Source organism: Sphaerulina musiva, assembly GCF_000320565.1.
Source record: "Sphaerulina musiva SO2202 unplaced genomic scaffold SEPMUscaffold_1, whole genome shotgun sequence".
NCBI classification, from domain to species: Eukaryota; Fungi; Ascomycota; class Dothideomycetes; order Mycosphaerellales; family Mycosphaerellaceae; genus Sphaerulina; species Sphaerulina musiva.
This window is the reverse complement of record NW_016017383.1, coordinates 3,650,895-3,671,979: the sequence shown is the minus strand read 5'-3', so window position 1 is coordinate 3,671,979 and position 21,085 is coordinate 3,650,895. Positions and strand designations below refer to the sequence as shown.

Sequence of the window (21,085 nt, the reverse complement as noted above, 5' to 3'; positions counted from 1 at the left end):
GTGGGTCATTTATATTAAGTAGCGTATGCTATGCTGACATCACCAACGCCGCATTGAATTGCATTACCCCGACGCGACGCGAGCCCGCGTGTCTGCCTGTTCACAAGAACGTGTTGAGACGCGTCCACCACCCGACCACACCACCGCCGCCCATGCAACACTGCTGGCGGCCATTCACTCACTTCACACGCGCAGCACGCACATCTCATCGCTGCACCTTTCGTATTATCGCCATGCCGCCAAAACAGGCGAAGCTCGGGTATGTCATGAACCAGCACACTCTCGGGTCTGTATCGTCGCTTTGCTACGCAGTCCAACTTTGCTAAACAATGTCATGCAGAAAATTCTTTGGCACTCCGAATGGTCAGAAACCAGCTCCTCAGCAGTCGAAGCTGTCTTTCGCCACCAAGGCTGCACCCAAGCAGGAGAACACAGATGGACCACATGAACCACCTCCAGCCAGCCCAAATAGCGCGGTCAAAAAAGAAGAGGATGTGGAGATGAAAGAGGATGAGCCTGTGAATCAGGGGGCCGAGGACGACGCAGGAGACGAGGCATCTGCAGAGAAGGAGTCGACAACGTCTGCCACCTCAAAGAAGCGCCGGGCCAGCGAAGATGTTGAAATGGACGATGACTTAGACGAGGATGAGCCTCCTACCAAGAAAGCTCGTTCGAAGCCTGCTGTCAATGGAAACAAGAAAGGCGTTGCGAAGAAGACAACGATCAAGAAAGAAACCCCGCTCAGGACACCAAAATCAACTCCTCACATCAAGGCAGAGCCTGCCAGCCTCGACAATGACGAGATCAAATCATCTCAAGCGAATACACCGACTTCGCCAGACCGCTCCGAGCCATCTGAGAAGGAGGAAGAGGAGGAAGAGGAGGAGGAGGAGGAGGAGGAGGAGGGAGAAGAAGGAGAAGAAGAAGAAGAGGCTGACATGAAGCCTGCGAAGGCTGCGAAGGTCGTCCAAAGCACACTCAGGGCAGACGGCAAAGACCCCTATCCGGACTGGAAAGTTGGGGATCCTGTACCATATGCCGCTCTCTGCACAACATTCTCCATGATTGAGATGACTACCAAGCGTCTCGAGATTCTTTCCCACTGTGCGAGGTTCCTGCGACAAGTCCTCCGTCTCACACCGGACGATTTGCTACCAGTCGTGCTGCTTATGGTAGGAAAACTAGCCGCTGATTACGCGGGCATCGAATTGGGCATTGGTGAGTCTCTCATCATGAAAGCTATCGGCGAGAGCACGGGCCGCAGCTTGAAGGTTGTCAAGGAAGACCAACAAAAAGTCGGAGATCTCGGCCTTGTTGCAGCAAAGAGTAGAGGTGGCCAGCCGATGATGTTTAAGCCGAAGCCTCTTACTGTACGCGCTGTGCACGAAGGCCTTATGAAAATTGCAACTGTCGAAGGTCAAGGTGCCCAGGGTCGAAAAGTGGATGGTATCAAGAAACTGCTTTCTTCGGCAGATATCAACATGGCAAAGGGGGCGACAATCGACATCAACAAGGACAAAGGTGGACCGAGCGAAAGCAAATTCATCATTCGGGCCCTGGAAGGCAAAATGAGGCTCGGATTGGCGGACAAGAACTTGCAGGTTGCAGTTGCTCATGCTATGGTTGCCCACTCTGTCTCTAAGGATGGAAAGAAAGTGCCGTCGGAAGAACAACTCAAGAAGGGCGAGGAAGTATTCAAAGCCGTCTATGCTGAGCTTCCCGCGTACGAAGTCATCATTCCGGCGCTCCTCGAGCATGGCATCTGGGAGCTTCGAGATGCGGTAAAACTCAAGCCCGGTGTTCCTTTGAAGCCTATGCTGGCCAAGCCGACCAAGTCGATTGGAGAAGTCCTCGATCGCTTCGAGGGCAAAGACTTTACATGCGAGTACAAATACGATGGCGAGCGTGCTCAGATACACTACGTCGCTCATGATACCGACGAAAAGTTCGCCGCCACGATCGCACCTGCCGCTGGGAAGAGCGATCGAGGCATTGCCAATATCTTCTCTCGTAACAGCGAAGACCTCAGCAAAAAGTATCCGGACATTCTGGAGAAGCTGCCGAATTGGGTCAAGAAAGGCACCAAGTCTTTTGTTCTTGACTGCGAGACTGTGGCTTGGGATGTCGAAAAGAAGCACGTCTTGCCATTCCAACAACTCATGACGAGAAAGAAAAAAGATGTCAAGACCGAGGATATCAAAGTCAAAGTCTGCGTGTTCGCGTTCGACATTCTGTACCTCGATGGCGACGCTATGGTCAATAAGCCATTTCGCGAACGAAGAGAAGCCATGTATGGCGCTTTCGAGGAAATTGAGGGCGAGTTCGCTTTCGCCAAGTTCGGCAATTCGAAAGAGGTCGAGGAGATACAGACACTTCTCGAGGATTCCATCAAGGCATCCTGTGAGGGGCTCATGGTGAAAATGCTGGATGGTGTTGAGTCACACTACGAGCCATCACGGCGATCTCAGAATTGGCTCAAAGTGAAGAAGGACTACCTCGCCGGTGCTGGCGACTCCCTCGACCTTGTGGTCATTGGAGCATACTACGGCAAGGGCAAGAGAACCAATTGGTACGGCGCTTTCCAACTCGCGTGCTATAACGACCAGAAGGAGCAGTACGAGACGGTGTGCAATATTGGTACCGGCTTCAGTGAAGTTCTCCTCGCCGAGCTATACGAGACCCTGTCACCTCTGGCTATCGATCGGGCTAAGCCATTCTTCGACCACAGTACGGGCAAAAATGATCAGCCTGACGTCTGGTTCGAGCCCAAATATGTATGGGAGGTCAAAACGGCAGACCTCACGCTTTCTCCCAGGTATCGAGCCGCATCAAGCGAATTTGGAGGAGACGGCACTCACAAGGGAGTCTCACTGCGCTTCCCGCGTTTCATTCGAGTTCGAGATGACAAGAAGCCCGATGAAGCGACGAGCAGCAAACAAGTTGCTGAGATGTATAGAGCTCAGGAGAGTGTCGGGAAAACCAAGGGCCCGAGCGTAGATGACGACTTTGAGTACTGATGAATGAAAGAGGCGGACAGCTCTGCTGTATCCCATGTAGCGCTTCATGCGAGATATATCACCAGAATACAGCCTTTTCCATATCGCTGGTCGTTGTCATGTGACAGTGCTGTTCCCAATGTGCGAGCGAGGGGTCGGGTGTCAATGGTGCGCTGGAGCGATGTGCGACTTTTCTCAAACGGGGATAGTTCAGCCTTGTGGAGTGCGTGGCTGGCCGTCCATCGCGCCAAGGATGGACAACGTCAGGCACAGGCATCTCTCGTCTCTCTCGTCTCTCTCTCTTGCTCTACAACGTACTCTATCTTCACGACCCTGCTCATCTTTCTCTTGCTCGAAGTCTCAATCAACCTCTGCAGTCTTGCGAGATCTAGGCCTTCCATGCGACCAATAGTCTACTCGATTCCGCGCGTATAGGAAGAAGGCTGAGCACACTACACATCAAGCAAGCAAGCAAGAGACAGGCAGCAAAGATGCCAGCACCTCCGCCGCCTCCACCGCCAATGCCTGGCATGGCTGGAGGTATGTACTCACCTTGGAATACAGCTGCAGTGAAAGTATCAGCTAACTCTGCTCAGGCGCTCCGCCTCCGCCTCCGCCGCCGCCCGGCAACTTACCCGCGAGACCTGCTGCGAAAGAGGTCAAAGGACGAGTACGTGCGCGATCGCAATGTGCCAGTTGGCAGAGTGTATGCTGATGGTGCGCAACGTAGGGTGCTTTACTTGGTGACATCACAAAAGGCGCGAAACTCAAGAAAGTGGGGGTGGTGAACGACCGATCAGCACCCATCATTGATAAACCCAAAGACTCGGCAGGACCACCAGTGGGAGGCGCACCGCCCGTGCCCGGGGGTCTACGGCCGTCGACAGCGGGGGGGAACAGGGCTAGGAGTAACAGTGACCAGCCCGGGAACGCGTCATCAGGAGGAAGCGTGGAGGCAGCACCACAATTGGGCGGACTGTTTGCGGGCGGTATGCCAAAGCTGAGAAAGACGGGCGGAGGAGTGAATATGTACGACTCCGACCCGGAGACGACCGCGAGGAAGGCTTCTGCGCCAGTCTCCAGCACACCGTCGATACCGAACGGACGACCGCCTCCCAGGCCAGGCGTGGCTCCTCCACCGCTTCCTCCAGGATCCGCGCCCCTACCTCCCTCAGTGTCAGCCCTAAAAAACAATCTCAGACCTACAAGCACACATTCATTAGACAGCGATATACGCACGAAACCGAAACCTCCGCCTCCGATAGGCAAGAAACCGCCCATGCCCCCGCCAACATCTCGAAAGCCTTCGGGGTTCGCATCCAAATCTATGCTAAATCTGCCTACACATGAGCCTCCACGGCCCTCATCGAGTCCGGTACCTTCTGCAGCGCCGCCACCACCGCCACCCCTGCCTGGCAGCAGTGCCCCTAAGCTCCCGACACCTCTATCAAGGCAAAGTCCATCTCCATCTACATTGCCTCCAGTGCCACCGCCTCCTTCTGCACCAGCACCCCGAATAGCGAATGTGCGAGACGACGAGAATGAGTACGACCCATACAACTATTCTCGGGCGACACCTCCCGCGCCTCCTCCAATGCCTCCACAAACGAATGGTGCACACAAAGAAATTGGTTTAGCACAGCAAGCTGCAATGAATGCGTTTGGAATGAACAGACAGGGAAGCCCTACGGCTGCACCGCCTGCGCCTCCTCCACCACCACCGCCTCCTATGTCTCGAGGAACCTCGTCTCCTCCAGCGCCCGCACCACCACCTCCGAAAGCAAGCACACCGGGCGGAATTCCGTCCGCTGGCGGCGTGTCGTTGGGATCTGATGCACCTGGACGCATGAGTTCCTTTCCCGATTCATCAAGCTATACTTTGACAAATGGCAGCCGGAATCGAGCAGATAGCGGGGCAAGAAACTCTGGTGCGAGGTTTGTCGTGCAAGATAGCAGATACAAATTCCAGGACGATGGGCAGTTACCGAAACCGAGAGACTTTTCGGGAGGTCCCAAGCGGTATCGTGCTGGGCGAGGGAGCACTATACCGTTGGATCTGAAAGCTTTGGAATGATGGAGGAATCTGATGTTTATTGGAATGTAGCGTTCAAGCCTTTGTCCTCCGTGAGTCCAGCCTGGAGTGGATTGTCAAGAGTACGATGTGGATATGATGGGTGTAGATAGTTGAATGCCATCATATGGAACATGACGGACCTCTCTCTCTCTCTCTCTCTCTCTCTCTCCCTCTCTCCCTCTCCTACTCTCCTACTTCCTACTCTCCTACTTCCTACTCTCCTATCGTGGATCAGACATGCATGATTGGACGCCCAAAACATCAGACGGGAGGTCAAAAATTCGCCACCTTGAAAAGAGAATTGGAATGCGTACCAGGTAGGTAGGTACCTACCTACCATATCAGAGGTAGCGACGCAAAAGCAAAGTGACCAAGGCAAAAAATATCTTGTCAAGTAAGGTACAGGTAGGTAGGTATCAGTCAGTTCGTGCCCACCCACTTCCTACCTGACCAGGTATCTCAAGCAGACTTGCTCCCACAAGCCATGGAACGAATCAAATATGTAAGGTAGATCAGGTAGGTACGTACCTTAGGTACCTTACCACCCGACGGTATAGGTACATGTAGCCGAAGCTACCCTGGTAAGATACATGTGGTAGTGGGCTACACCTTCCTTCCTACATGTACCTGACTTGGCTTGGCCCATGTACTATAGGACGACAAAACGCTCTGTGATTCGTCAACAGATCAGCGTCAATTTCGACGTCTATGTCGTGCAGTCTCGTGCAAGGATGTCATCAATGACCTCGCAGTTTCTACGAAAAGACGTGCAAGCAGCAGAGTTCTCTCAAGAAAGCGTTTTGTCTTGCAATGCTAATCGCAGCAGCTAAGTGACAATGCAACTCCAAGCCATGGAGCTGAATAGAACGGCTTTTACCGTCTCGCAGCCAGCTTTCAGTTCTTGACTACAGTCTCCAGAGCTGCGAACCCTTCGTGTCCCAGTTCTTCCCTGGCTATATATCCGTCTAGCCATAGCCCCTCTGTGCCTGGCCTCCATTTCGGTCCACCATCACGTATTCATTGCTGCCATTGAATTGCTGCGGCGTCTGAAGGCTGGAAACCCGAGGACTTGGGTCTGCGCGCTTCGAAGGGGGTCGATCACCGGTGGGAGGCCTGTCATCGGGATAGAGGGGTCTCTGCGTGAGGGGACTAGAAATCGCTGCACCTGCGGTTGGAATGTCTTCGGAGTGCGGCTTAGATAGCGCAGGATCAGTAGGTCGCGCGGGTGAGCTCTGGCGTGACACTTTTGCCAGGCGTTGTTCTGTTTCGCGCAACCGCGCTTCAAGCTCTTGCAGCTGTTGCTGTCCTGTCGTCACTGTCGACTTTCTACAACCCCAGTCAGCACCCAGTATTTTGCGCCGACACGGACAGCCATGCATACTTCTGCTCGATCGTCTTGGACAGCTCGTCCACCTCCCCCAAGCCGAACATGGAGTCCAGGTCAGCCGCAAAGGTCTGGGCAATGGTGCTATGACCACGTCAGCACTGGTCGAAGTGGTCGTCCATCACGCAGGTGTTGCGGCTTACGACTCGGGTCGCGCTCTCGGAGGAGGCCTGATTGGCTCTTCTGCAGCCATGTTTGAGCGAGCGACTGCGCGATGGTCCGCGGTGGTACGGGATGGTATGCAATGGTATGTGCAGTGCTTGGTCTGTCGCAGCTCAGACCGGCCGCCCGGTGGGACACACGTGGCGTGTATCAGACGAAGGACAATGGGAGCAGCAGCTCGGTGGGGATGAGTGGCAGCAGGAGAAGGAGCAGAGGCAGCGGCAGTGGCAGAGGCAGAGGCAGTGGCAGTAGCAGTGACAGTGGCAGTAACGGTAGGCGGTCGAGGAGGAGAAGCGGGAGACGTGGTCTTGAGGTTTAATTGTCAATTCCAGCAGCGAACGATCTACGCACCAAAGGCGCAGCCGCCAGCGACGGTCACCCTGTTGCAGTAAGGTAAACCTCAGGGAGTGGTCTCGGGGGAAGCAAGGGCCTCTTTCTGCACGGAAAGATAACGGGCGTCGCTAGGAGGTACTGGGCTGTAGAAGGAGGTGCATGTACTGTACAGCTAGGAGGTACAGTACGCTACTGACGAGTCGCGCCTGAGGCAGGAGTGCCCTTAAGGAGGTAAGGTCAGGTAGTCCTCCCTAATGCCTAATGGCACTGACCGCCGTGCGCCTTGAGTCCTTGAATGTATGGTAGAGTCATGTAAGGAGCCGAGGTTGATTGGTGGAGGCAACGTAAGCCAGCAAGCAGACCGCGCATTGAACGAGAGAAGGAGTAGGGACAGTACCTGACATGTAGATGGTTTTTCTGGTAGAGGACCAGAATTAAATGTACTGTGTTGTGCTCGGGTATGTACCTCCTTAGTCCTAGGAGGTAGGAATCGATCGGAGCATGCTGCATGCCTCACAGCTGATACATAGGCGATAACTACTTTCAGCGTAAATATAGAGCAAACTACACTAAGTTGCCTCTTTAGTCCTGTAAGATAATCAGCAAGATACTCTGAACCTTGTAAGTTTATCGAACGGAGAGTACCTTAATAAATTAATAATGATACCTAGCCTTAATAATCTGTGCTTCGGTCGCATTTTGGGCCAGGAAAGACCATCACGACGACCTACCACCCACCTGTTCCGCCATCACACGTCCCCACGCGGCACGCTCAGTACATACAGCTACCTACTGTACTCCATCCTCGTACACGAAATTCACGCGGGAGATGCACGCCCCCTGAGCTGGCCGCGCCGCGCACATCGACCGCCGACTATGATGAGTTGCCAGGCACATGCATCTTGCCCCAATCGAACCAGCGAGGTCGTCGCTTCACGTGCGAGAAGGCGCTTTCATGACCATCACCGCCTACACACACCTCGAGTCGCTCCTTCTCTTTCAAGCTCTTCGCCACGAAGGTGTTAACACCATCAGCTTTAATCGCATCTCGGAGCAATTGAAAAGTGTGCCCTTGATACGCAATGATCCCGCCTTCGATGCTGGTCGCTTGAGTCCCGATGCGCTTCGTGAGCTATACCTGGGTTTGCTGAAGGAAGAGGTCAAACACGACCTCGAACAGCAGCAGAATGCTGAGAAACACCTTACCAATGGCAACGCTTCGCCGAGCAGCCGCAAGCGCAAGATGGCGAGCCCAGTGCTGCCCACTGTCCACGAAGCGGCGCAGCATTCGCACCTGATCCCGCAGTTGGTATTCCGACTCTATTCCAGATATCGTGACAACGCCATACTGAAGATCAAGGGTTATGAAAGCAGATATGCAGAGGGAAAGCAGTATATTGAGGACGTGGAAGCTGGGCTTTGGGATGAGCGACTGCAGAGGGAAGACAGTGCGAGGCGTGTTCAAGAACGTGCAGCTGCCCAAGCCCAGAGTCCGAAGGCCTCTCCCAAGCCTTCATCCACTGCTCACACGCAGCCCGTACTGGCTTGGCCAGACCGTGCTCGGACTCCCTCAGCAAATGCCAGTCCGGTCCTTCCAAAGCAGCCGGATGGTAGCGCGCAAGCTCCACCAAAGCGATATTCCCAGGCGAAAATTGATGCCGTGATCAACCATGGGCCGGAACCACAGGACGGTCCAGGTGGCCATGCCAGAGCATCTTCGAACACAAAACTGCCTCCATTGTCAGAGATGGCGCCTCAGTCACCTCGTTTTGGCATTCCGCCAAATATCTCAAGCCACATACCTCAGCAGATGCAGGCCGTGCCTGCGCATACACACGCTCCGAATCACAACTTTGGTCAGACACCTCCAGGTGGGCACCGCTCTCCATATGGGTCGCATCATGGACATCCGCGTCAAAGCTCGATGAGCAGCCCTCAGGTACAGCAATCTCTTTCTAGGCCATCCTCGTCACCTCGACCTATATTGCCTCCTCCACCAGGTATGTCTCTACCGCCACCGTCGCCGGTGATGCACACGGGCTCGCCCAGCCAGCATCAATACGCCGTTCCAATGCAGCAGCAACAACACTACCAGCATCAACATCACCCTTCTTCCAAATCACCTGCTGGGCCTTACCAAGGCTCTCAACTGCCTCCGCACGCCAGTGGCTACTATCAGCCGCCTCCGACGCAGCAACAGCCACCATATCAGGATCGCAGACAACCGTATCAGCCACAGCATCCGCAAACACCGACGTATCCTCACCAGACGCAACACACAACTCTCATGCAACCACATCAGAGCCATATGCCCGCAGGCGGTTTCATGCAGCCGTTCCAAGTCGCTCCCCAAGATCCGTCTCGGCCGGTGCATCATCAACCGCTAAGGTCCAATCAACCGCCCGTTCTACATTCACAGATCGCCTCCACGTATGTTGCACAATCGCACGGTACTCCCGCAACCGCTCCGCGCTTGGCGATACAACCAAGTCGAAAGATGCAAGATGTCCTAAGTATGCTTGCCACTCCACCCAGGCGCAGGGTGAAGCCACTCTGGAAGGAAAAGTATCAGCCGTCACCATTGATGCCATCAGCAGAGAAGCCCAGACCTGCGATTGAGCCATTGAGCCCTACGCAAGAACGCACAGTTCCAGCTCGATTGGTTCGTAGTCACCGTGGCCATGAGGTGCCTTCTGTGGAGGAACCGGTACAAACATACCCGCCCCCCAAAATCAGGGCTCAGAGACGCAAAGGCAATCACCGTGATAAAAGTCCAGGAGGTCATAGTGTGGTATCCTCGACTGCTGACGACTCGCATCGTGCTCGCACTCGAAGTCAATCTGTTAGCACCGCAGCTGGTGCCAACCCAGGCTCTGATGATCGCCCACCTAGTCGTAGCGGTGTAAAGACGGAGTCGTTGACACCAGCAGATACCTTTGACGATGCAGCAGCTCTCTCCGCGACTCCTGCATCTGCTAGGGTCACCCGTAAGCGACGTGGCACTTTGCAAAGTCAGCATCAACCAGGAGCCAAACGCAAGAGACAGGAGTCCCCGGGCAGAACAGAGGACGTTGAAAGTTCAACACCTGTACCACGTAGCAATACTGTCATCGCTACACGCAACTTCAACAAGATGTCGTCTGCCATCATGAGCGATATTCAGAGTCACAAACACGCCACTTACTTCGCCGGGCCAGTACGAGACAAAGATGCTCCGGGCTACAGCGATATCGTACGTCAAACGCAGAATCTCAAGGCCATCAAGGCTGCGATCACAGCTGGAGCCCATGTCGTCAAAGCGGCGGCATCAAGCACAGATTCGCCGTCAGAAGCGGTCGGTGCGAATTCTAGCACTGTAGAACTCGAGCGGACTGTAGACACGATCCCGCCTAAGGTTATTGTCAATGGCGCGCAGTTGGAGAAGGAGCTAATGCGCATGTTTGCCAATGCCTACATGTTCAACCCGGGCGAAGATGGCATGGCATTGTCTACGAAGGAAATGTTTGACGAAGTAGAGCAGAAAATCTCGGAATGGCGTGGTACCGAGCGTGCAGCCGATGACGATGATGAAGGCAAAGGCAAGCGAAGGAAAGTGTAGCATAGAAGCTAATAAAAGGTAGACGCTGAACCACCACCTTTGGAAGTTCGCCTTGAGGCGAATTGCTTCGGCGCAGCGCAGCTCATACCTTGTGTTCCCGGCTACGTTGTACCGTACTTTTACGTTCTTGGCACAGATCGCAAGTCTGGACTCTGTACCGTACTTTACCTTACCTCCAGGTATAGTATCACACACGTTTGTGGCCGATGCGGTCTCCTGGCATTGCATTTTACTACCATCTATCTGCGATATACCCTAGGCTCCTTCGCAGTCGCGATGCATTATGAACATGCAGACGGGACCTGCAGGGAGCGTTGACCGGAGTCAAAATCAATGTCGTCAGTCGCCAGTCGGTGTCGTGTCGATCACAAGCGCCTGCGGCTTTATTTACTACATGACCTACCACATGTACCTACACGGAGGACACAAACTGCTTTCGCTTTCCCTTGTACTCTGCTTCTGACATCTTCTTCGCGTTTCAATTTTTATAATCGAGTTTTTGTGTTTCTTCCCGATGGCATGGCCGAATCCGTTCCGCGCTCGGACAGTTAACACCCGCGAGTTCGTCTTTCACATGTCAAATCTTGACTGTGGCAAAAACACTTACTCACCTACGTTGTAGTGCCTGGGGCTACAGATTTGAAATCGATGAACAGCATCTCACGCCTGAACAATGCCAACCTCTCAAGTTCTCGTACGATGTGATAGCCGAACAGGTACTCGACCGCTTGAACGAGATTTCGCCACCCGCATCGAACCAGCTACCCAAAAATAATGGCCAATTCTCAGCAGCTGGTTCTGATGGCCCGAGAGCGGGCGACGATAGTAAACATAAGCTCACGCTGCCCCAAAGGGACCTGTATGCTATCCTGCAAGAGCACTCTAGCACGGACGAGCTTCTGGGACAGTTTTGGCGTGATGTCAACACGGTGCCCGAATGGGTTGATTGGGAGCAGATTCGGAGAGGTCAGGACGTGTTTTATCGCTACGGTGGTGCTTGTCTGACTGGACTGGCATATCAGTCGCTCTTAGGAGGCATGGGAGCTGCAAGAGTCGTTGAAGTGTTGGCGCGAACAGGTGGGTTCTCTACGAAAGTGGCTCGAGGGCGACTGTTTGAAACGACGCAGCACATCCTGCAATGTACGAGGTCAGTGGAGAGCATGATGCCCGGAGGCGATGGCTTTGCTTCTACCATTCGGGTGAGACTACTCCATGCTGCTGTTAGACAGCGTATCATGAAACTCCGAGCATCGAAGCCGGAGTATTTCGATATGGAGAACTGGGGCGTCCCGGTAAACGACCTCGATGTTCTGGCTACGCTCGCGACGTTTTCAGCAGCGCTTCTGTGGGTGAGCTTGCCGCGTCAGGGGATCTTCGTTCGTGGTCAGGAGATCGAGGACTACATTGCGCTTTGGAGATACATTGGCCATGTAATAGGTGCTCCGGACAGCCATTTCCAAACTCCCGGGCAGGCCAAGCGATTGATGGAAACATTGCTTTTGAACGAAATCCACCCCACGCACACTTCAAAGGTTCTTGCCAACAACATTATCAAGAGTTTGGAAGGGCAGCCACCCGGGTATGCTTCTGCGGACTTCCTCGTTGCATCAGCTCGCTGGCTGAACGGCAACGCCCTCTGCGACGCTCTCGGTCTACCTCGTCCCTCTCCATACTATTGGGCATTGATGGCTGGACAATGTTTGTTTTTTATGGTATTCTGCTACACATATCGCATGATACCCTACCTCGACCGGCGGAAGATTGCCACACTCAAGCAGGTGTTTTATGCAGTTATTGTGAAGAGCAAGTATGGTCTGCAGGGCGAAGAAAGCAAGTTTTCGTTGAAATACGTCCCGGAATACAGTACGATTACGGAGATGGGCGAGTGTGAGGAGGCGAAGGCCACTTACTCCCACGTGGAAAGCCGCAACCTCAAGACTTTTGTGATAGGCATTGGCGTGCTAGGCATTGGTACATGGGTCGGATGGAGGATCATGAGCGGCATTGCGAGTCGTATACTACCTCCTTGGTAAATAGCTCGGGCAAAGATGTGCAGACCTGAAGAAGGGATCGATTTTTTTTTCTTTTTGTCTCCTAAAGGTAAGTACCGAGCCAGAAGGTGCAAATGCAGATAATGATAAAATGCGATATGGAGAAGTTAGAACAGGTGGAGACATCATTCTTGTTGTTCTCACATTGACCTGTACCGTACCTGTACCTTAGGTCCTTGGGTATTATTGCAAGGATAGAGCCTGCCACGCCGCCCTGTAATAGCCTGTATTCCCACGACTTGCCTTCATGCATTGTTATCACCTTGGTTGCAGGAGCTCTGCCTATAGCGCCGAAAAGCATCATCAAGTCTCTCATTATCCAGCTGCTTCTACCGTACGGACGCCGGCTGTGAGGGAAGTGAAGCCGCCCCTCATCGCGGCGGTCCCTCCATCCATTCATCCATTCATTCGTCCCTCCCTCTATCTCTCCTCCCTCCGACCCATTTTCCTCCTTCATCCAGCCTGTGCTCGCCCATCGCAGCCACTCGGTCGGTGCATGTCCTCGCCGCAGCGGGACTACGGTATGGGCTGCCACCGGTCGGCTTGACCACCACTGCCATTCCATTCTGCCGCACTGTACACCGCGGCACGGTGACACTGCAGCGCTGCGCTAGCTCTGCCGGCTGATAAGATACCGCATCTCCTCGGCGCGTGTGCGCGAGATGTCGCCTCAGGAGCAGAAAGTAGGGCAGCGATACGAACGACAGGCACAAAAGGGACTCGCGTCACAGGGGTTCAGGAACGGCACCCGCGGGAGTCTTCCTCACAACAGAACTGCCGGCGACGACGCGGCCGGCGTCCACGGCGGCGGCGGCGGTGGTGGTGGTGGTGGTGGTGGTGGTGGGGGTGGTGGTGGGGGTGCTGCTGCTGCTGCCACTGCTGGTGCTGCTGGTGGTGCTGGCCTGAGGAGGAGGCCGTCGTCTTCCACTGCAGACACCCGCGCGAGTCGAACTAATCCCACCCCTGCTCTGCTGCTAGAGCCATCTCACGCAAGCGAGCGAGTCGTACCGCGCACTGTGCCTCTCGCGACCCTCAGCGACAACCACAACGACAGCGACATCGACAGTGACGACTCCCACGACGCTGACGCCGACGCCGACGACGCCGACGAGTCCGACGACACCGACGACGACGACGATCCACATGAAGAGGATGAGGGTGCGAGCGTAACTGGCTCTCGTCGGTCATATCACTCTGTCCAGGTACGTTGGCTACTGCCGAACGACGTGGTGCGCAGGACACTCTGGTGGCACAGCGCGCCAGTGCTGCAGCTGATCGCCATTGATGGATGGGTGTCGCCGACGTGGAAACGAGTCGTACAAGAGTGAGTAGCTGACCGACGCACCTTGTCACAGCAGCATTCGGAACCACTACCTGAGGTCAACATCGCCGTGGTCTCTGCTGCAGCAGTGGGCAAGTCCACTTTCATCAAGGCAGCCCTCGATCTCAACCGCCTGCCCAGCTCGCGTGCCGCTGAAAAACGATTCCCCTTCGGAGGCTGTTCATATACCCTGCGCCTGCTGGAGCTGGACCTCGACGATATCGACACCCATAACGATGGAACGATCAACTGGCCAGACCGCATTGAGGATAGAATAACGCCAAAGGTCGACGGCGCCTTGGCTCTATACAGTTGCAAGGAGCCAAGCAGTATTAAAGACCTTCGTGACATGCTCAGTGAGTCGAGCCTGCATGTGCTGTGAAACCGACACAAGGACAGACCAATGCTGACTGGCCGGTACCAACAGAGGCGGTTACCAAGTCCGCCTTGCCCATTGTTCTTGTAGCCACAAAGTGTGACGTTCCCTCAGCGGAGCGTAAGGTGGAACCGAGTGTTGTGGAGCAGAACGCGAAACGCATCAACAAGAACATTGCTACTTTGCAGGTCTCAGAGCTCAACCCAGAAGGATACAAGCGTGGCATTTTGATGCTCATGAATGCCATTGTCAAACTTTCTCCTGGTATGCTCGACACGCATATTCGAGCGCCGACATTCTGGTGCTAATGTGGCCAACAGAACATCCTTCCGGCCTCACGAGAGTCGCATCGTTACGCCGTCGAGCACAAAGTAGTACTACTATACCCTCCTCGCCGCGTTCATCTTTAGCTGGACACTCCAGAGCCAGCTCTGAGCATACTGGGATCAAAGATCCACGGCACTCCCGCATAGACCCTAGCTTCGCAGGGCACTCAACGGGCGAACGTTTACGAGTGCCACGAAGCGAAGACCAGATGCACGGCTCGTTTTTGCTCGAGGAATCGGGCAGTGAGCCGTCTGCAGCATCTACGCGATCATCTGCTAGCACAGATGCCCTATCCGTGGTGCCTGGCGCTTCTCCGCTATCAGCTCTCGCCGAGAATGGCGCTACATTTGACGAGCTAGTAGACAGGCTGCTGGACCAGCCGACATCCAAGGCCGACCTCAAGTTCGCGTCCATCTTTTTAGCCTTATATCGCAACTTTGCCGCCCCTGGGAAGCTGCTTGAGGCCATTGTACAGCGTTTTGATACCTTGGAGCAGAACGGTTCGCCGATGATGATGAAGTCCACGACGCAACTTCGTTATCTCGCGGTCGTCGAGAAATGGGTCAGTGCATATCCTGGAGATTTTGCCTTTCCTAAAACGCGACAGCGACTCCAGACCTTCACTCATAAAATCTCCGACACTCGGATATTCACCACAGCGGCGAAGGAGATCTCTATTGCCCTTGAGGCCGTCCACGAGGATGATGACACTTCATGGGCATACAACGATAAGGACCGAGAAGCGTCTGGCGAGCAGTCCGAAAGCTCGTTGGCTTCTTCTGCGGATACTCTGATTGATGATCCCGCCTTTACTTTCGACACCGAACTCAGCGGCACGACTCCGAGTGTTGACTCCGACATTTACAAGGGACCGAAGATCTCGAACCAGATGATCGCTTATGTGGAGCAAGCACAACGACATGCCCGAGAGCTGCAGCCCATTCAACGAAATACCTTGACGAAGATACAATGGCGAGCGCTCATGGATCAACCCGACGAACTCATTGCGAGAGAGCTCACCAGGATAGACTGGATCATGTTCTCGTCAATTAGGCCACGCGACTTGGTACGGCATGTGTCGCTTTCGAAAGAGCAGAGACAATTGTGCCGGAATCTTGCCCACGTGGAACGCATGATCCAGCACTTCAACCAAATCGCCTTCTGGGTTGCAAACTATGTACTATTACGCGACAAGCCCAAGCACCGTGTGCTCATGCTTGAAAAGTTCATGCGTGTAGCGCGGAAACTGCGAGAGCTGAACAACTATAACGCGCTTGGGGCTGTGATAGCAGGCGTGAAGTCTACCTCTGTACACCGACTAGTGGCGACACGAGAAATGGTGCAGCCAGGAGTGGGCAAAGACTGGCTGAAGTTGGAGATACTGATGGCTCCATCGCGATCACATTTTGCCTATCGGCTGGCGTGGGAGAACAGCTCAGGTGAGCGTATACCCTACCTGCCTCTACATCGACGCGATCTAGCGTCAGCTGAAGAAGGTAATCGAACATTCATCGGTGACGATGGGCGAATCAACTGGAAGAAGTTTGAAATCATGGGCGATGTCATTGTCGGCTTGCAAAGAGCCCAAGGCATGCCATATAAGAATTTGGGAGGGCTGCAAGGGAATCAGCAGGTCAAGGAACTCTTGCTCGATGTCAAGCTTCTGAAAGACGAAGATGTGAGTTGCTACTGAAGAATCTACAAAACGGTTTATGGGCCTAGGTGTGTTGACTCTTTTACTACAGGAACTTTATGAGCGCAGTACGCAGATCGAGCCTCCTGCGAACGCCAGTGTTGGGCCATCAGCCAAGTTCAAACAGTTTTTCCAACGATGATGGGGCAGAGACGAACACAAATACCCAAATTTATCTGAAACGCATGAGACGCGTGATATGAGCACCCCATGGGGGCGCAACGATGGAGCCATGATGTTGACGAGCGACGACACAAAGCTATTTGAAACCTTCTACCCCCTTAATGGACGCACTTGGCGCTGTTTGGCTGGCAAAGGAGGGGGCATCGGGCTGTTGACGAACTGTGCAGAAATAAAAAGTATTGAGAAGAGACCATGGATCTGTTTTTGCTTTAGTTAGATACCTCGAATAGCCTCGCGGCGCAAAACTTTCGGTTCAATGTAGTTGGTTGGAAAAATAAAGAGCGGGGAGACGGAAACCCGGTCGTCAAATTTCGGCATTCTTGCTTCTTCATGGTCGTAAAAAAAAATCAATGAAACGATTGGGGACCAACAACATGTTGACCGTGGACCACAGTCTATATATTGATGAAGAAGCTCTTCTCGCCTTCCTGTGGCTTTACCTCTGATCTCTTCAGGATGGGATCGGCGGCTGACAAACGGATCCTCTCACAACTGGCCGGACTGGTCAGGCTCAGCAACTCTTCGCAGCCATGTTGCTTCCTAGCTGCCTTGAGCGCATCTCTGATGGCAAAGAAGACGGCAGAACCCATAAATAACGGTGGTTCTCCCACGCCTCGGGATCGTTGAATAGTTCTCAGATTCTCCCAATTCACATCTTTCAAGAGGCTCACTCGAAAGTCTTGCGGGACATCTCTGAAGCCAGGAATCTTGTAGGCGCCGGGTCCTCGAGTGAAAATCTGTCCACTGCCACGGTGCCACAAGGATTCTTCCATGGTGAAGAGTCCCATACCTTGGACAAAAGCACCTTCGATTTGTCCGTAGTCAATAGCGGGATTGATCGACCGGCCCACATCCATTTTGATGTCGGCTCGCTTGCACGTCCAATCGCCTGTCAATGTGTCGACTTCGACCTCAGCGGCTGCAATGCCTTGCGTGAAGTAGAAGAACATTTGGCCGGTGTTGGGTCCCCATACGTAGCCGATGTCTGGCGTCTTGTAGAACCCATTTGCAGAAAGGTTGACACGATCGAAATACGCGGCGTGAGCCAGCTGTTTCATGGTGGCATCAGTGCCGAACTTCTCTCGGTATGGGGCGAGGCGTTCGTTCAGCTGTTCACAAGCATTCCAGATGGCGTAGCCGTTGAGGTCTGACGACGCTGAGGCGGCAGTGGAGGATGTGTTTGCCACAGTGTTTGTGGCAGTTTCCGAGATGAAGACATTGTCTTGTGGCACGTTCAGAGCCTCAGCTGCAATCATAGTCATTTTGGTGTGGAGACCTTGACCCATTTCTGTGCCTCCATGTGCTACCAAAACGCTTCCGTCATGGTAGATGTGTACTAGAGCACCAGCCTGGTTGAGGAACAAAGCTGTGAAGGAGATGCCGAATTTGGTCGGGATCAGAGCCATTCCACGCTTCTTCCATTTACTTTTCTCGTTGAAAGCAGCCACTTCTTTCTTTCGCCGCTCCCAGTCCGATTCCTCTCGTATTTGATTCCACATGAGCGGCACGTACCAATCTTTCAGCTCCTGATTGAAATGTGTCTTCTCGCCAGACTTGTACATGTTGATTTCTCGAAGTCTCTCGACTGGGATCTGGAGACGATCTGCTACTTCCTCCATGGCGGTCTCGATGATAAACATACCCTGTGGACCACCGAAACCTCGAAAGGCAGAATTCGAAACAGTGTTCGTCTTGCAGATGCGTCCACGTACGAAAACGTTTGGAAAGTTGTACACGCCATCCACGTGGCTGAGAGCACGATCAACGACGGCAGCACTGAGATCTTGTGACCAACCACCATTATTGTAGATGTCAGCATCGAGTGCTTGCAGCTTGCCATCTTTGCTGACGCCAATCTTCCAGTGAGACAAGAAGGGGTGTCTTTGTCCAGATGTCTGAATGTCTTCATCGCGGTTCAACATGCAACGTACAGGCCTGCCAACCTTTTTGGCTGCCGTCGCACAGATTCCTGCGAGCTGTATAGATCGCGTCTCTTTGCCGCCAAAGCCGCCACCGAGACGCTTGACTCTAGAGACAATCTTGTTCGCAGCTACGCCAGTGACTTGCGCAACGTATGCCTGTGTCTCTGTGGGATTTTGGGTCGAGCTGAAGATCTCCATCTCGCCGTCTTCGGGCTTGGGTACGGCCACACATGCGTTGGTCTCCAAGTAGAAATGTTCTTGGCCCCCCATGCGAGCAACCCCACTGAAGACGTGATCGGACTCTTCGAAAGCTTGGTCCACGTCTCCATTCTTGATGAAGTGATAGTGGTCGAAAAAGCTGTTGGCCGCGATGGCTTCCTCCATTGTGAAGATGGCAGGCAAATCCTCATACTCGACCTTAACCGCTCGCATCCCTGCTTCCGCGAGCTTCGCCGATGTCGCGAGGATCATACCTATCGGCTGACCTGCTGTGAATACCTCATCCAACGCGAAGAACGTCTCATCGCAATTGGGTGCTCCCCACCAATTGGCTTCAGGGTTCGGGAGATCTCGATGATCAACGTAGTCCACGACGCCTGGAAGGTCCAGCGCCGCAGAAGCATCGACGCTAACGAGTTTCGCATGCGCTTTCGTGCTAAGCACAAGGCAGCCGTAAAGCTCGTCCTTTTGCACTGGAATGTCATCAGTATACTGAGCTTCACCTGTCGACTGTTTCATGGCGGCAACGTGTTCCGTTTCTTTCCCAAGAATCTTCTTCTCATAGGCTTTGCCTACTGTATGGTCCTTTGTGCCCTTAGATATCTCGCGCTCAATCTCCGCTATACAATCTTGGTCAATATCCACGCCCTCTGGATTGAGCGCCGACAGTACTTCATGATAGAATTTGTAAAAGAAGCCGAGTGCGAGGGATTTTCGGTAGGTAGCCATGCCTCCAGGCACACCGAAGCGCAGATCAAAGTCTTGCTCTAGTGCATTCATGACGCCTTCTAGAGTAGCGGGATCTGTGAACTTCTTGCCCTCCAAGTAGGTCATGGCATTTCTGGCAGCGATCGTGACGGGGGCCATTCCGCCGTACACTAGGCTCGAGTTCCTGACGTGGTTGGAATCGTCAAGAAGGACGCGTAAAGCTGCATTGACAATCGCGATGTCATCGTCCTTTCGCTTGGCTTGCTTGTAGGCCCGCATATACTCCCCTTTTTCCTGGAACACTGGTATCCTGATGCTAGCAATAATCGCATCTGGGGGCAGTGCGGTCTGTCGATACGCTTTGAAGAAATCTGACATGGGTATCTCGACGGTTTTGTCAAGTGACTTGGCGACAATCGTCGAATTAGTACCCAGAAAAACAGGGTTCAAATCAGAGATGGGAGAAGCAGTCGCAAGATTACCCGCGGGTGTTCCGACATTCCTGATCTGGCGGCCAGCGAAGTATTTTATTTGCTTGTGAATGGCCGCGAAAGGCTGACCTCGCGTCTGGCCATAATGCTTCGAGGCCTCTAGAGAGAGCTCTTCAAGGTCCGTTAGGGTAATATTACCCCCGACTTCAACGTGGTCGTCTTTCATTTCGAATTGGCGCAGCTCTGGAATGTCTCCGACGAAGACAGAGACCGTATACTGCATGGCCTTGAACTTGACCTCGATCTGGGTTTCTGTGCTGCCACCAATAATCTTAGCTGAAGGGTAGACGCTCTTGATCTCGAGAAGCTGATTCAACGTCACCGGTCGGAACCATCGCTTTCGTTTGTTGCCAAATGCTAATGGTTTATATTCGTGCTTCTTCAAAGCTGGCGGGAAGATCAGCTCAGTGTGAGGATTGTACTCGATGAAGCCGGGAGGTGTGAATCGCTTGATGGGTTGGTCGTCTGCCGGACCGGATGGCCCCTTGCAACAACCACCCGCGCCATTCTCGCTGCTCTTTTCGTCCATACAGCAGCCCGAGCCCCCATTGACTTTCGCCTTCGCACAGCCTCCTGTTGCACTAAACGTCTGGGCAGCATCGAGAATCGGTCGATAGCCTGTGCACCGACACAAATTGCCATCGAAAGCTTCTTCGACCTCGACCTCTGAAGGTTGATCGTTATTACGCAGCAGAGCATACAAGCTCATGACTATGCCAGGCGTACAGAAACCGCACTGGCTGCCATTGCCTTTGGCAATTCGTTCTTGAGCAGGGTGTGGTTTCTTCACTGATCCTATGCCTTCCACGGTAATCACATGCTTGCCATCCACAGAGACCAGTGGCGCGAGACAGGCATTGACGGATGCGTGGTAGATCTTCTTCGTTGTAGGATTCCATTGTGACACGACCACTGTGCAGGCGCCACAGCCACCCTCGGCACAGCCCAGCTTGGTGCCGGTCAAGCCAATGCCTCGAAGGTACTCTAGGAGGGTTACTTCGGGGTCGGCCTCGTCCAGCACTACCTTTGTTCCGTTCAAGTAGAAGGTGACAGTGTCGTGGTATTGCTCTGTGGTCGAGGCGAGGGCTTGCCGGGTGGCAGGCTCGACCGCAGGCGCTGGATCAAGGCGACCCGGGGCCATGATGTACCGTCGTTCTCTCACGGCCGCCCTCGACGAGAAGTGGGTGGGTGCGGTGGATGCGGTGGGTGGGTGTGCGTGTGTATACGGATACGTGGACGCTCAGTGG

At 53.7% G+C, this 21,085-nt stretch overlaps 7 protein-coding genes across 7 annotated transcripts; 5 read left to right on the top strand and 2 right to left on the bottom strand.

The window, feature by feature from the left end:
* The first annotated feature begins 139 nt into the window (after window positions 1–139).
* SEPMUDRAFT_130246 (ATP-dependent DNA ligase) lies at window positions 140–3,079 on the top strand. Its single transcript, XM_016902350.1, has 2 exons — window positions 140–259; window positions 341–3,079. Exons 1-2 carry the CDS (start codon window positions 153–155, stop codon window positions 3,015–3,017), a joined length of 2,784 nt encoding a protein of 927 aa, XP_016765635.1. The 5' UTR covers window positions 140–152; the 3' UTR covers window positions 3,018–3,079.
* Window positions 3,080–3,322: 243 nt separating this feature from the next.
* On the top strand, window positions 3,323–5,208 carry SEPMUDRAFT_146512 (uncharacterized protein). The gene is made up of 3 exons (XM_016903701.1): window positions 3,323–3,536; window positions 3,593–3,666; window positions 3,727–5,208. Exons 1-3 carry the CDS (start codon window positions 3,488–3,490, stop codon window positions 5,068–5,070), a joined length of 1,467 nt encoding a protein of 488 aa, XP_016765634.1. The 5' UTR covers window positions 3,323–3,487; the 3' UTR covers window positions 5,071–5,208.
* Window positions 5,209–5,862: 654 nt separating this feature from the next.
* SEPMUDRAFT_146511 (uncharacterized protein) lies at window positions 5,863–7,311 on the bottom strand. Its single transcript, XM_016903700.1, has 3 exons — window positions 6,598–7,311; window positions 6,452–6,538; window positions 5,863–6,396 (listed from the first exon to the last, which is right to left on the bottom strand). The coding sequence occupies exons 1-3, from the start codon at window positions 6,645–6,647 to the stop codon at window positions 6,036–6,038; spliced, it is 498 nt and encodes a 165-aa protein (XP_016765633.1). The 5' UTR covers window positions 6,648–7,311; the 3' UTR covers window positions 5,863–6,035.
* A 547-nt stretch (window positions 7,312–7,858) lies between these two features.
* SEPMUDRAFT_146510 (uncharacterized protein) lies at window positions 7,859–10,672 on the top strand. The gene has a single exon (XM_016903699.1). The coding sequence runs from the start codon at window positions 7,905–7,907 to the stop codon at window positions 10,545–10,547; it is 2,643 nt and encodes an 880-aa protein (XP_016765632.1). The 5' UTR covers window positions 7,859–7,904; the 3' UTR covers window positions 10,548–10,672.
* Window positions 10,673–11,061: 389 nt separating this feature from the next.
* On the top strand, window positions 11,062–12,608 carry SEPMUDRAFT_130242 (uncharacterized protein; the record flags this gene model as incomplete). The annotated part of the gene is made up of 2 exons (XM_016902349.1): window positions 11,062–11,108; window positions 11,170–12,608. The coding sequence occupies 2 exons, from the start codon at window positions 11,062–11,064 to the stop codon at window positions 12,578–12,580; spliced, it is 1,458 nt and encodes a 485-aa protein (XP_016765631.1). The 3' UTR covers window positions 12,581–12,608.
* A 175-nt stretch (window positions 12,609–12,783) lies between these two features.
* Window positions 12,784–21,080, top strand: SEPMUDRAFT_130241 (ras GEF). Its single transcript, XM_016902348.1, has 5 exons — window positions 12,784–13,800; window positions 13,957–14,275; window positions 14,347–14,559; window positions 14,616–16,300; window positions 16,368–21,080. Exons 1-5 carry the CDS (start codon window positions 13,261–13,263, stop codon window positions 16,455–16,457), a joined length of 2,847 nt encoding a protein of 948 aa, XP_016765630.1. The 5' UTR covers window positions 12,784–13,260; the 3' UTR covers window positions 16,458–21,080.
* Window positions 13,688–21,081, bottom strand: SEPMUDRAFT_122866 (xanthine dehydrogenase/oxidase). Its single transcript, XM_016901804.1, has 5 exons — window positions 16,368–21,081; window positions 14,616–16,300; window positions 14,347–14,559; window positions 13,957–14,275; window positions 13,688–13,800 (listed from the first exon to the last, which is right to left on the bottom strand). The coding sequence occupies exon 1, from the start codon at window positions 20,977–20,979 to the stop codon at window positions 16,894–16,896; it is 4,086 nt and encodes a 1,361-aa protein (XP_016765629.1). The 5' UTR covers window positions 20,980–21,081; the 3' UTR covers window positions 13,688–13,800; window positions 13,957–14,275; window positions 14,347–14,559; window positions 14,616–16,300; window positions 16,368–16,893.
* Window positions 21,082–21,085: the final 4 nt, after the last annotated feature.

What these genes read in the sequence shown, in the direction of transcription:
- SEPMUDRAFT_130246 (XM_016902350.1), top strand. Translation starts at nt 153, where the DNA reads ATGCAACACTGCTGGCGGCCATTCACTCACTTCACACGCGCAGCACGC. An exon ending in CCAAAACAGGCGAAGCTCGG is followed by an intron (nt 260 to 340) that starts GTATGTCATGAA and finishes AATGTCATGCAG; the next exon opens with AAAATTCTTTGGCACTCCGA.
- SEPMUDRAFT_146512 (XM_016903701.1), top strand. Translation starts at nt 3,488, where the DNA reads ATGCCAGCACCTCCGCCGCCTCCACCGCCAATGCCTGGCATGGCTGGA. An exon ending in AATGCCTGGCATGGCTGGAG is followed by an intron (nt 3,537 to 3,592) that starts GTATGTACTCAC and finishes AACTCTGCTCAG; the next exon opens with GCGCTCCGCCTCCGCCTCCG. An exon ending in CGAAAGAGGTCAAAGGACGA is followed by an intron (nt 3,667 to 3,726) that starts GTACGTGCGCGA and finishes TGCGCAACGTAG; the next exon opens with GGTGCTTTACTTGGTGACAT.
- SEPMUDRAFT_146511 (XM_016903700.1), bottom strand. Translation starts at nt 6,647, where the DNA reads ATGGCTGCAGAAGAGCCAATCAGGCCTCCTCCGAGAGCGCGACCCGAG. An exon ending in CCGAGAGCGCGACCCGAGTC is followed by an intron (nt 6,539 to 6,597) that starts GTAAGCCGCAAC and finishes ACGTGGTCATAG; the next exon opens with CACCATTGCCCAGACCTTTG. An exon ending in TCCAAGACGATCGAGCAGAA is followed by an intron (nt 6,397 to 6,451) that starts GTATGCATGGCT and finishes CTGGGGTTGTAG; the next exon opens with AAAGTCGACAGTGACGACAG.
- SEPMUDRAFT_146510 (XM_016903699.1), top strand. Translation starts at nt 7,905, where the DNA reads ATGACCATCACCGCCTACACACACCTCGAGTCGCTCCTTCTCTTTCAA.
- SEPMUDRAFT_130241 (XM_016902348.1), top strand. Translation starts at nt 13,261, where the DNA reads ATGTCGCCTCAGGAGCAGAAAGTAGGGCAGCGATACGAACGACAGGCA. An exon ending in GGTCATATCACTCTGTCCAG is followed by an intron (nt 13,801 to 13,956) that starts GTACGTTGGCTA and finishes TTGTCACAGCAG; the next exon opens with CATTCGGAACCACTACCTGA. An exon ending in CATTGTCAAACTTTCTCCTG is followed by an intron (nt 14,560 to 14,615) that starts GTATGCTCGACA and finishes TGTGGCCAACAG; the next exon opens with AACATCCTTCCGGCCTCACG.
- SEPMUDRAFT_122866 (XM_016901804.1), bottom strand. Translation starts at nt 20,979, where the DNA reads ATGGCCCCGGGTCGCCTTGATCCAGCGCCTGCGGTCGAGCCTGCCACC.